The sequence below is a fragment of the Mustela nigripes genome, chromosome 14, assembly GCF_022355385.1.
Source record: "Mustela nigripes isolate SB6536 chromosome 14, MUSNIG.SB6536, whole genome shotgun sequence".
Taxonomy (NCBI): Eukaryota; Metazoa; Chordata; class Mammalia; order Carnivora; family Mustelidae; genus Mustela; species Mustela nigripes.
This window is the reverse complement of record NC_081570.1, coordinates 101,153,981-101,167,901: the sequence shown is the minus strand read 5'-3', so window position 1 is coordinate 101,167,901 and position 13,921 is coordinate 101,153,981. Positions and strand designations below refer to the sequence as shown.

At 35.5% G+C, this 13,921-nt stretch overlaps 1 protein-coding gene across 2 annotated transcripts in view; it reads left to right on the top strand.

Moving 5' to 3' along the window:
* Positions 1-13,921, top strand: part of GDAP2 (ganglioside induced differentiation associated protein 2) — a 68,281-nt gene that overhangs the window by 47,459 nt on the left and 6,901 nt on the right. For both annotated transcript variants that reach the window (XM_059375870.1, XM_059375871.1), the window contains 4 exons: positions 1,084-1,160; positions 1,944-2,020; positions 4,651-4,790; positions 5,461-5,515. In XM_059375870.1, coding sequence (XP_059231853.1) covers positions 1,084-1,160; positions 1,944-2,020; positions 4,651-4,790; positions 5,461-5,515 — 349 coding nt within the window. The remainder of the gene's footprint in view (positions 1-1,083; positions 1,161-1,943; positions 2,021-4,650; positions 4,791-5,460; positions 5,516-13,921) is intronic.

The window sequence follows — 13,921 nt, the reverse complement described above, 5'->3', positions numbered from 1 at the left end:
TTCAGGGTGCCTTGGTGGCTCAGTGTGTTAAGCCTCTGCCTTTGGCTCAGGTTGTGATCTCAGGGCCCTGGGATTGAGCCCTGCATCTCATTGGGCTCTCTGCTCAGCAGAGAGCCTGCTTCCCCCCCACCCCCTGCCTGCCTCTCTGCCTACTTGTGATCTCTCTGTCAAATAAATAAAATCTTTGGGGAAAAAAGTTGCTTTTCATGCATTTCAGTGCCTTGAAAGCTTTTTTCACAAATGAATTTTTGAATTTTAAGAAAGTGGTATGAAATAGTAGAAAAAATACTAACCTTTTCAGAAATCTGGAGATCTGAGTACAGTTTCAAATTCAGCTCCACCAATAATTGGCTCGTAACTAAGATAAGCTCAACCTTTTACAGGTCATTTGCCCTCTTTGAGATCTTTAATGTCTTCTAGTTTTAATGCCCTCTTGGCTAAAGCCAGGCTGCGGTCCCTAGGATCTGCTATATGCATTATTGGGGCAACTGGTTTGATTAACCAATCATTAAATAGGCCTGGACTTCCTGCATAAAATTACCTAGTTCCTTTGTGGTTCCACATAATATGTTGAACATTTTCTTATGAAAACATTTATGAACTATGAAACATTATGAAAACATTTTCTTATGAAAAGTAAGCTCCTTGAGGGCACTGACCGTATCTGTTCACTGTAGGATTCTCAATACCAAGTTGTTGTTGGATGAGTGAACAACTATTTTAGATAACTGCTTTTGTTTTAAGATTCTCTATTTGCATGTTTTTTAGTAAAGGAAAATAACAGTATTTGAAAACTTAAATTGAGTACTTGGTATCTTTGCCATTTATATGAATAGTCTTCACTTTATCATAAAGGATTTTTTTAAATTGTTTAGTATGAACACCATCCTTTCTCAGTTACTCGGTAACTCATTTGTATTATCAATAACACATTAGTAGAGTTTCTGCATAGTATAATGACCTCCTTAATTCCTTGCACTTTATAATAAAATCCCATTCTTTAGGGAAAGATAAAAACAGATTCCATTTGTAAATTTAATTTACAAGGGGTTATTTTAATAATTATGTCCTTTATTTCTCTAGTTACAATCGCTGGTTATGTCAAGCAAGATCTGAGGATCTATCTGATATTGCTTCTCTAAAAGCCTTATACCAAACAGGTGAGCTTAAGGACAAAGTAACTTTTACTAATTAAGGACCTTCTCTCGCATGCTGTTAGAAACTTCATTTTTCTCTGATTTTTTTTTTTTTAATCTGTGAGAAAAGTAATTTTTATACTAATGGGGATAGTTTTTGCTCATTGTCAAGATTGTAAAAACAACACATCAACTTACAGATTTTCATCTTACAGTTCTACATTGGTCAACTTTGTTTCTTCTTAATATCCTTTTTCTTACCTCTTCTTAATACCCTTTTTCTTACCTTTGAACATTTTTTCTGCTTTTAAAAATGTCTTCCACTTGCTGTACAAAATTCAAACCTTACATAAACATATGATGGAGATGGTGAAATTTCTCAGATTTCCACTCCTTACCGCATTAAATTTCTTTTTCAGACAGTACTTGTTAATTTTCAGAGTTGAGTTCCAAGTAGTTTTTCCTGGATCACTAATGTTATTAAAAATCATAGTGAACTTAAGCAAAAAGCTATGTATAAAAGGTCTGTGCCCTCCAGCCGTACCTTTGGCTGTCCCTGATTTAAAACCTGTAAGAAAACTTATCTTAGTAGTAAGGGTAGTCATCAAAATTTAGTGAAGCTAAAAAAAAAAAAAAAAAAAAAAAAAAGGATTATTTTCCACATAGTGAAAGACATCTGAAGATAAAATGTAAAAAATGTAAGTTCTTGATTTTCAATCTTTTATATTTGTGTAGAATATTTTTATAACATCAGAGTCCAGTCTTAGAATAAAGTCTCTGGGCGCTGATCACATTTCCTGTTCACAGGTGTTGATAACTGTGGTCGCACAGTGATGGTGGTAGTTGGAAGAAACATTCCTGTCACATTAATAGATATGGACAAGGTAAGCCACAGAAAGGCTCTGTTTTACATATAATGTTGATTTTCATGATTAGTAAGGTATGAATTTGGAATCAGAACTTAGAATATGAGATGGGGCAGAATTGTGTGTATCTGGGCAGAGGAGCGACCCTGGCTCTGCATGTTGGCACATACCATTTCAGTAAGTTAGGGGTTTGGTTCGGTTCTGTAGGAGAAACAAAAAATAGTAGAATCCAATAATGTGATAAAAAGTGCAACTGCTCTCTTTCAGATATGACACAACTGGCAAGTTTTGGGTTGGAATCACTCTAGGTTATAATTGTGCTAACAATCAAATACTGCTTTTCTTGAAAAAAGAAAAATTAACTTTTGAATATCTATCTGAAGAGAAGAAGTCAGAGATGTAGTTAACCCAAAATGTCATAATGCCACAATCCCTTCATTTGGAGGCAAAGGACAGAAATAGCTGATTCATAAAAGAAAAAATGGTATTTCTGGCAAAGTAAATAAGAAAATGATGCTGCTTTTAAAAATGATTAGTAGTCCGGGGGGGCGAAAAAAAAAGTGAATCAGAATGACAGACCTTTTGTTGCCTTCAAAACTAGCCAGAAATCTCAAATAATAATCATTGTCATCAAAGATGAATCGAAATGATAAAAATGGTCACATCCATTGACCCAAGAATTCTGTTCTTCAGAATTTGTACTAAGGAAATAATCTAGCTGTTGACCCTGAAACTGCCCAAATTGGAATACTTGGGCAAGGGACCATTGAATCTAAAAGATAAATATGTAAATTGTCCTAGAATATCAGTATTATTAGAAACTGACTGAAAGAGAGGAGAATCACTTTAATAAATCATTCTTAACTACAGTAACAAATTATGCCCTTAAAAAATGTAAAAATCGCACCTATTTTTAACATAAAACGCAGTTATACAAAAGCAGATAATTGCTTCTGGCCAAGCCCTTAGTTTCCTGGTCACTGGTGTTTACATTTAAAAAATCGTGGAAGCGCTGGACCTGGCATATTACCACAGGCTCATTTGTAGCATAGAATTGGAATTTAAATTCCTAACAGGTAATTAGGGTGTATCCATAAATGGAATGGTTTGTGACCCTTAAAAATTATGATTCTAAAGACAAGTACTGTAGAGAAATACTTATAATATTGGCAAGGGAGAAAGTGATACATTAAGCTGCCTACAAACTGACCTTAACTTGCTATGTTTTAAGCATAAAGGTAAAAACTCAAAATGTAAATATTTCAAAATGGATTTAATGGTTTTAGGGAGAATGTGTTTTCTCCATTTTTCTGTCATGTGGCTTATACTTCCTTATAATGAAAAAAGGTTAAGTTAAAGATGGAGAATTTAAAGCTGGAAATGAGCATTTTAATTGCCCTGGGGAGGGGGTAGAGAGTAGATAGAGGACCAGAAGCAGTCTGGCAAAAGCAGAAATAATAACAAAAATACACACACACAGAGGAAAAACTCAGCTGTTGCAAATGATACCATAAGTATCATAAGTCTCTACTCATTTTGTGTAATAACAATCATTATGACATTGATTCATTCTCATTATAATATGATTGATAACCAATAAAAACATGAATCTCTGCATTTGATTTTGTTGTGTCCTTTCTTGGTGTTCTGAATATCCACTATGTACCATTTCATATAATATAATGAGATATATTGTGAGGCCCAAACCAACAAACTGGAAGATACTATGTTTTCTTAGTGCCTTCTGTCAGCTCTGCCAGTAGTTGGATGCTAATTCGTCTCAGTCCACTCCTCTCAGTGCCAAGGACTCTCCTGAGGAGAACTGGGAAATCGCCTGTTTGATAATAATCTTTCACTTGTAAACTGTTAGCTTCCTCTATGTCATTGTTTATAGGCACACCACTGGGTCATCCTGGCCCTGCCCATATTGTATCTCTGCTTTGTGTTTAATGTTTCTCTTACATTTCATCCTTCTGGTAATGGACCATTTCTCTAATATTTATTTCTCTGATGTGATCTGGATCATGTTAAATTTGAGCCTTAGAAAGCTGCCCAGTCCATTGCCATCTACTGACTAAAACTGTTCTCATTTTTCTCATTCAGGTCAACGTTAAAGATGCCAAAAAATTAGTCCTCAAAGTGAGCTGTGGGAGGGAGGCATCACTCATAATGTCCTTGTATAGCAATTCTTGGTTACGTGAGAGATCTAAGTCTGTATCCCAGTAGAGACTGCAGAGATTTTCATTGAGTTCATGTGGAAACATCAGGAAAGATCAGAAGTCTACAAATTGTACTTCTGATGATATTAATATCATTATCCTACAGAGGGAAAACCTAGCAGCTGACTGAAGAACTCTTTTAAGTATAGGAAGAGTTATTTGAGACGATAGAGATTGATCTCCACCATTTAGAAAAAACAAGGCAAAAATGGATCCTACTGTACCATTTCTGAGAATTACATAACACTGGTATAGTTCACTTTCCTGAAGATCTTTTAAAAGAGAATTGATACTCCTTGTCCGAGATGTCCATCTGCAGTGCCAGGGCCATTGATGATACTAGTCTTCTGGGTTTTGTCTCATTCTTGGCTTCTGTGAAATAGACCACTGTGCAAGATGATCTTACTTTTACTTCTCTTTTTCTTCTAGGCTCTTTTATATTTTATCCATGTAATGGATCACATTGCTGTGAAAGAGTATGTATTAGTATATTTTCACACACTGACCAGCGAATACAATCACCTGGACTCTGACTTCCTGAAGAAGCTCTACGATGTTGTTGATGTCAAGTTAGTTATTTTTGCAAATTATGAAGAGGGGAGATAGCTTCTTTCTTTCCTAATACTAATCAATAAACAAATATTGCTTAGTATTATGCAAAAAAATGTGTTTCATGTAACAGAATTTTATCATATATAGAGAAGATACTTTAATATGAGGAGGCCCTCCTTAACTCCAGCATGTTTTGCATCTAAGGAAATTCATATGTAAACTTTTTCCTGCTTTTAAAAAACATCTTGAAAAAGGGTTGGGATCATTACCAATCTATAAAAAATAACAAAAATACTACCTTTTTTATTAATAAGATGTTACTTTTATCAAAATACATATATAAATATTATTTTATTTGACCCAGTGATCCATGAGTATGTTAGTTCATAGTCTGATCCCAGAGATTCTAGTGCAATAGAAAAAAATGGCAGTGTTTGTTAAATATGAAATTATTTTGTTCTACCTGTAGGTGGCTCTGTCGCAGCCAAGAGAAACAACATCTTTTATAAAACAAAAGCTTTAAATAATGAAAAGTTCTCTGAATCATTTTTTGACATTTCACCTAAAATTCAATAAGTGAACTAGAGCTACTTTTAACTTGTTTTCTTTGTGAATATATTTCTATACTCTAGCAGAGTTAATTGTCCATAGCATGACATACTGACCCTTGTTTTTATTTCAAATCAGATACAAGAGGAATTTGAAGGCTGTTTATTTTGTTCATCCAACATTTCGTTCAAAGGTACAGTGTGTTTCTTTTTAGCTTAATCTTGAATTTTAGTGCACTGCATGCTAGCATATTAAGCTATATTTCAAGATCTTAATTCTTACTACTACCACTGTGACTGCTGATTTCTTTGCTTACTGTTCCTTTTAAGTGATAGTGAGTTGTGGTCCTAATGTTTTGGTCCCATGTAAACTCCAGTGTCTTTATAGGCAAGTCATACAAGCCTTTCAGTCCTTGCTTCTTCATACTCTGTGTTTGAGCTTTGCTCATGCCCTTGTTACAGAGTATACTTTCCTTTCTCTGCTCATGGCTAACTTCTCTTTGTCCTTCAGATCTCGGCTTAGCAATTACTTCCATAGAAAACCTTTCCCAACCAATTCTGCAACTAGTAGGTACTTCTACATTGTACCCCCTTAAGATTTTAGTCTCTATCATTGTGATGTTTTTAATTCTAATTATTTGTTTAATTTTCTACCTTACGCTAGACTGCAAGATTTGTGAAAGCTAGAATATAGCTATCTTGTTTTTTTTAATATCCCTAATACCTAATCCAGCATCTTGACTTCATCAATATGCACTCCTTTGGTCCTTTTACTTTTTCTGAAATTATCATCTCTCTCTCTCCCTCTTTTTTTTTTTTTTTTTTGGTCTTTATTTCCTTCCCTATCCAGCCTAAAACCCAAATTCTATCACTTTAGTCACACTGCTGTTAATGCCAAAAATAACCTATGTCTCTTAATCTTTTATCACACTTACCCATCAAACCCTGCGTCATGAGATAATTTCATCACTCTGCTTTCTTCACTCCTGTATCTGGGTTGCTGAGCACAGATGGACAAGTCTTAGAGCCATGTCATTTTGGCCTTCTAAGCAGACTCATGCATGGAGCTTTCTCTGCTGAGGGCCCCTGGTATTTCACTGGATAGTGTCCCAGCAAGGCTCTCTGCTCTCCCCAAGCCCGGTCCTACTAGCAGCCCCTTACTCCAATAGTTGGCCTGGCCTTGTTCTCAACCAAGAACATCAAGAAACATCAGTAAAAAGCTGCCTCTCTCTTCCCTCCCAACCAGACTTACCTGCCATCTGTTCCTATCATTTCGTTCTTTTCTGTCATAAAAAATGTCTCCCTTCTTAATGAAGAGTAGCCCCTCTACCTGTGGTCCAGATACAATTATAATAATAGCTAATGTTTTCTAAGCACCTAACTATATCCTTGCTTTTCCCTGTGTTATCTTGTTTAAGCCTTATATCTAAGAAGGAGATAGTAGTATTATGCCCATTTTGGAAGTAAAGAAATTGATGCTTTGAGAGATTAAATAACATTTGCTTACTGTTACTTAATCTAAACATTTTAATTATAGAGCCTCCGCTGATAACTACACAATATATTTCCATTTCCTTAGGACTTTGTCCTCAGCAATTTTCACCTTTTCCTTGCTCTATCTCATCAACTTTTAAACATGCTAAAGCCTACATTTCTCTCTCTTCCCCTTAACAACCACAATTTTTTAGTGTGATCTACATTCTATTTTCATTGTCTCCATTTTTTATACACCTTAAATTACTCCTGTCTTGTTCAAACCCCACTCTGACAGCTAAAGCTACTCGCACCAAACCACTGGTCATCTTTATCCTTTTTCCCTGCATCCTTAATCACGGATGGTCCCTCTCTCCTTGAAATGTTAATGTTCCCAAGCCCTCATCCTTTTCTTTCACTCTGTACCTTCTTTCATTCCTGTGCCTTCACCAACCCTCCAAATTATATGCAATTCCCAAATACATGTCAGGAGAGGCAATGAAGCCTAATGTTTAAAGCATGGGCCCAAGACTCAGGGAATATTACTAATCCCAGCTGTACCAACTACCAGTTTATCTTCTCAGGCAAGTTATGGAACTGCTCTGTGTGTTAATTTCATCTTCTATAAAATGGGAATAATAGTAGTGTCCACCTTCTAGGGTTATTGGAAGAATGAAATTAGTTAATATGTATAAAATGCTTAAAATATTACCTGACCTAAAATAAAATCTCAGTAAGTGATACCATCGTTGTCATGACCATCATCCTTTCTGGGTTCCATGTTGAGCTGTTGAGTATATACTTCACGTAGATGTCTTACAGACACCTGAAGTTCAACATTTTAAAAACAGAACTACTCATGTCCTCCTCCCCGACTCACTCCCAAACTTCTGTTTATGTTTCCTTTCTTAGTAAATGGAACCACTGCCTATTAGGTGCCTAAGCCGGGACCAGGGAAGCATCACATTGTATCAGTCTATGTGCTTGCTTTTGTCCCAGTGTATGCCTGTGCCATGAGTCCCATTGCTTCTACCTGAGTTGATGCTGGCACCATCTTTCATCTGAGAGGACACAGCTACCTCCTAGTTAGTGTCCATAGTGTCCTGCCTCCAGCGTAGCACTGTTCCTTCAGGACTGCCTAATGACATTTTCTTATCATGTTAATATAAGAAGCCTGAAATATTTACTATATGGTCTTTTGCAGAAGTTGGCTGACCAGGTTTAAGCAAAAAGAAAAAAAGCAACAAAACCTGATTATATCAGTGGGGTTTGGAGAAAAAAGGACTTATTTCAGCATAAAGCCTAGGATTGTGTTATTTATTAGATGAATAGGGTTGAGAGAAAGGACTGTGTGATCCATGACTCCCAGGTGTCATCAGTTAAAGGGGATCATGGATTGGGATATAAATTTGGGAGTCCCCTTTAAGTAAATAGAGCTTTAACTCTTTAAATATGTTAATGAATTAAGTCCCAAAGAGGATAGCTAAAGACAGACCCTGGGATCAAGGAAAGAGATCAAGGAGACATAATCTAAAAATCAGTGGGAGAGCCAAGACTGAGTAATGCTCTGGGAGCCAGTGGACAGGAAAAGCATCAAACATGGTAGAAGTAGTCATTATTTTAAAGTACTGTGGAGAAATTAGGTAAGATAAGTAGCAAAAAGTCCTCATTACACTTCATAATTAATAGATGAGTGAATACTTCATTGAGAGAATGGTTTTCAACATTATTTCTCATTGTTTACAGAATTGTTGAATTTCTCATCCAAATACCACCTATAAAATTTGCATAAAATATTTTAAATAATTCTTTTAAAAGTTGCAGATTTCCTTTTGGTCCCTCAGTGTTAGAATAGCTTAATAAGTGCTAATTAAATGCTTATGAGAATAGTGGCAGGCTTTAAAAAAAAAAAAAAAGTACAGTGTTCGAACAGTCTCTTAAATGAAGGACTTTTCCTGCTCTGTTCAGTTAAGTTCTGATTACATGGTCCTATCAGATAATGTCTGTTATCAACTTTTCCACTGTTTTGTTATGCTCAGTGGGTGGCTGATGTTTTCTTTCTATAACAGTTGAAGATACTGCTTGACTGTTTCCCCATATCTCATCATCCATTTATATTTGTTCATCCAGTGGCTACTGACATTTTTTCTTTAGTGGAGATAAACAGAAGGGTGAGCTTGGTTTTTAGCATATCCTTGCAAGAATGTCTGCTCTCCCCGCTTCTATTCAATATTGTACCAGAGGCTCTAACCAGTTTGTAATATGGCAAGAAAAGGAAATAAAATGGCTCTAGATGTAGAGGGGAGTAAATAATACTGTCTTTATTCACAGATGACTTGAACATCGTGTAGAAAACTCGGTGGTATCCTCAGCAAAACTAGTAGAATTAATAAGTAAGTTTTATCAAGGTTTCAGTGTCTAAGATTAGTATTTAAAAATTAGTTGTATGTATTAGCAACAAACATTCCAATTGAAATGTAAAAAACCAATATTATTTACACTATCATCAAAATATACTATATTTAAGGATAAATATGACAAAAGATGTGAAAGACCTATGCCTTATACAAGTTATGTACACTGCAGAATATTCATAAGAGAAGTTAAAGGAGACCTAAGTAAAGAAAGATATACACTGTATTTGTGGACTAGAAGACCTAATATTGTAAAATTCTCAATGCCTGCTAAATATGGTGATTCATTGCCAACCAAAAATTCAGCAAGCTTTTTTGTAGAAATTGACCAATAAAATGCAAAGAATTTAAATAGCCAAAACTATCTTAAAAGAAAACCAGAGTTGAAGGACTTGACAATCCCTGCTTTCGAAGCTTATTCTAAAGCTGCAGTACTCAAGGATATGTGAGGTGTTGTCATAAAGACAGACCTATAGATCGGTGGAACAGAGTAAAGAATCCAAAAATAGACTCATGTGTATATAGATAACTGGTGTTTGAGAAGAGTGCAAAAGCAGGTCAGTGGAAAAAGGAGTGTCTTCGATAAGTGATACTGAAACAATTAGATATCCATATGCAAAAAAAATGAACTGTGATCTGTGTTTTGCATCACATACAGAAATTAACTGGAAATGGGTCAAAGACCTAAATTATAAAATGTGTAACTATTAAGCTTCTAAAAATATATATATATAAGAGAGAAAGCTTTGTGACCTTGAGTAAAGCAAAGATTTCTTAGATACAACACCAAAGTACAATCCATAAAAGAAATTGGACTTCATAAAATTAAGAACTTCTGCCTTTTTAAAAATAGTTAAGAGAGTAAAAAGGCAAGCCACGGCCTAGGATAAAATCTCTGTAAATAGAACATTTATCTGATAAAGGACTTCTCTTTAGAATAAATAAAGAAATCTCAAAAATCATTAGTAAAGAAATCACTCAATTTAGAAATGGGCAGAAGATTTGTGCAAGCATTTCCCCAAAGAAAATATATAACTGTCAGATAAGCACATGAAAAGATGTTTAGCCTAATTAGTCACTAGGAAAGTGCAAATTAAATCAAAATGAGTTAACACTGCACTTCTGTTCGAGTGGCTTAAAGACTGACCATACCAAATGTTGGTGAGAATGTGGAAGAACTGGCATTCCCCTTCGGTGCTTATCTGAATGTAAAATATTACAGAAACTTCGGCAGTTTCTTTGAAGAATTTCAGTTTATTTAAAGAATTAAATGTATACCTACCATGTGATCCAGCCATTCCACTCCTAGTATTTACATGAGACAAATGAAAACGTACCCATACAAAGACTTGTACACAAATGCTCATAGCCCTTTTATTTGTTATAGTCAAAAACTGGAAATAACCTGCATGCCCATCACTGAGAGAATTGACAGCCAAACTGTGGTATGTCCATGCAATAGGATACTGCTCAGTAATAAAGAAGAATGAACTCTTGATACATAGCAGCAACATAAATGAACCTCAAAATAAATAAGCCGAGTAAAAGAAGCTAGACAAGTATAACACGCTGTATGATTTCATTCATATAAAATTCTAGGGCATACAAACTAATATGTAATTACAGAAGGCAGAGCAGTGATTACCTGTGGACAGGGAGAAGGAGTGGGAGGGAGGAATTACAAAGGACCCTAAGAACCTTTAGGAGTGATGGCTATGTTCTTTTTCTTGATTAGTTGTTTCATGGGTGTATACATATATCAAAACTTAACAAATTGTATACTTCAGTTATGTGCAGCTTATTGTGTATCAATTATATCTTACTTAAACATTAAAAAAAAAACCTGCAGTGAGAGACCACTACACTGCCACCAGAATAGCCAAAACTTAAAAGACTGGCAATGCCAAATACTGCCAATGATGTGAAGTGACTGGAATTCTCCTACATCATAAGTAGGAATTGGAAATTGTGCAACTACTTTGAAAAGAGTTATGAAAATCTCTTATAAACTAAATATATATCTCATCTGTGACACATCAGTGCCACTGCTAAGTATTTACCTAAATAAGCTGAAAACATGTGCCAAAAAAGACTTCTATAAGAATGTTCGGAGCAGCTTTCGTCATAGCAACCCAAAAACTGGACACAGCCAAGGTGCTGCTTGTTAGTAGGATTACAAATAATTAAGCTCTTGCACGTTCTCGTAATGAAGTGTTTCTTGGCAGTGAAAGAGAACACACTACTGATACACAGAACCACACACAAAAATCTTAAAAACATTAAGCTGAGTGAAAGAGTCCTTACATAAAAATTGATTATATGCTGTATGATTCCATTTATATGAAATTCTAGAGCAGACAAAACTAATCCATGGTAGAAAAAAAACAAAACATCATTTGCCTCCATGGAGAGGGCCATAAGGGAAGAGGAGCATGAAAGACCTTTCTGGGGTGATGAAATGTTTTGTATCTGAGCAGGATTTTTATGTATATAATGTATTTGCCTAAATAGCAAAGTACAATTAAAATCTGTGCTTTTCATCAAATACAAATTTTATAGCAAAGAAACTGAACAAACTTTGAACTCTCATTAGAGATAATGAATGCTGTAGTTGGGGACAGCTTTCTGATGTCTGCAGTTTACTTGGAAATGCAGCAAAAAAAGTAAGATGGATCAACAGATGAATAGAGGGATGGGTAGATATGTGTTAAAACATAAGGAAAATGTGAATGATTGGTGGCTAATACTGGTGTTCTTTTAACTTCAGTGAATACTTGAACATTTTCATAATTTTCTTTACTTCTGTTATAAATTCAGATTTACCAGTATAGTGTTCATTTGTACCAAACTTATAAAACTGTGTGGCCACTCTTTGCTAAGATATGACTTTAATCCCTCCTCCTCCACAGTAGAGAGTCTATAATAGCTATCCAGCCTGTGGCATTGATGGAAGCACATTACCAGAAATTTCAGTGTTAGAGCCACCAGCCTTGGCTGCCACACATTGGAATTGCTTCAAATAGGAGTCAGTGGCAGGCTGGGCAGAGGCTGAAGACCAGATATATAAAGTGAAAAAGCATTATGTTACCTCTTGATAACATTTTGCAATGGGGAAAATGAGGGAGGATTGAGAGAATAAGACCCATGTGTAATGAAATCCATCCATTATTTTATACTAAGTCAAAAACTCTAAATGGGGTGTTTATAATTATAAAATAATGAGATGAAATCAAGGGATAATAAAACAATCGAATCACACTGTTCTGATTTCAGTACTCCTCAGATCTTTTCCAGGACACTCCACCCAAAGTGGTAATAAATGGACTGCTCATATAAATCACTACTCTTTTTTTCTTCTTTGAAGTTTACTAATACAAGGCAAACTAACTATTTAAACCCACTCCTGATTCTGGCTCCAGTAGATTATTTTAGTACACACATGTACTAAAGTCTTTTACAGTCTTTTCCTAGTTTATATTATTTTGTGATCCTGTGCTCTTGGCTTTCCGTTTGTGAATAATTGGGTGAAAGAATTTCCAGCATTTACAAAACATCACAACAGTCCTTTTTCAAATTTTAAATTTTCATCGGTTCATTAAAATAGGAGGTAATAAGTAACATAAGTTTATGTAAATGCGTATTTATGACATAAATTATTGAAAATTAAAAGCTAAGTTATAGAAAACTGAAATTTTAAGAAGCAAAGACAGTGCTCTTGAGTGTCCCTGAACAGAAAACTGGGTTTTTCCTTCTGTCTACTTTGAGTAATTTTCTCTTGCCAATACCTGGAGGATGTGAAGGAGGTAATGACAGAAAATGGGACAGAGAAATGTTTTTCTCTTTCGCAGATTGTATGCCTGAGGTCACTGACTAGACTCCCCAACCCAACCTTCTCTTTGAGTTTACCACCGCCACCCCACTATGTCATTTGGTGTGGCATATACAGGATTCTTTGCCTAGAACTATACAATTAAGAGGGACCTTAAAGATCATGTAAGTCTAACTTGCTCGTTTTATAGAGGAAGAACTTGAGGTGCAGATTGAAGTACAATGTATTTTTATTGTAGAATGAAGAACTGTTAAACCACCCCTAAAGAGTATTAAAATAGTACACCCAGAAACTCTCACCCCTCCCCTGAGTTGTTAATTCTTCCAACACCTTAAATTCCCTCCTTTTTTTGGTTGTTAATTACACACTGCATATGGTATTGTATAAGACATTCCCTGCATTGGGGAATTTACAGTCTATTTAGAGAATCAGATAATACAATACAGAATACTAATTATGCCATAGCATGAATAAACAAAATGTTTGTTGGAACATTTAGAAGCTCCTTTCCAGTTTTGGGTGGAAGTGTGGTCAAAGAAGTCCTCCTAACTGGGGTGAATTTTGATCTAAGCTCTGAAGAACAATTGCCAGGCATATAAAAGCAGCATGTAAAAAGCTTCAGAGGCAAGAGAACAAAGGCACAAGAGTTTTCTTCTTAGGCCCTTACAGTTCTGTATTGTTCCCATGCAGCAGTGGCTCCTTGCATATATAGGTATTCACCTGTTTCTGTGGGCCGTTCATTGCATTTAGTACATTTTGCCTTAGGTAGTTGTTATGCTTCTGCTTATAATCTAGCTCCTCTACTAAAACCCAAGCCCCCTTTAGAGGAATAGCTCTGTCACTGTTACCCTGTATCACCGACAGCTCAATGCTTAATACACAGA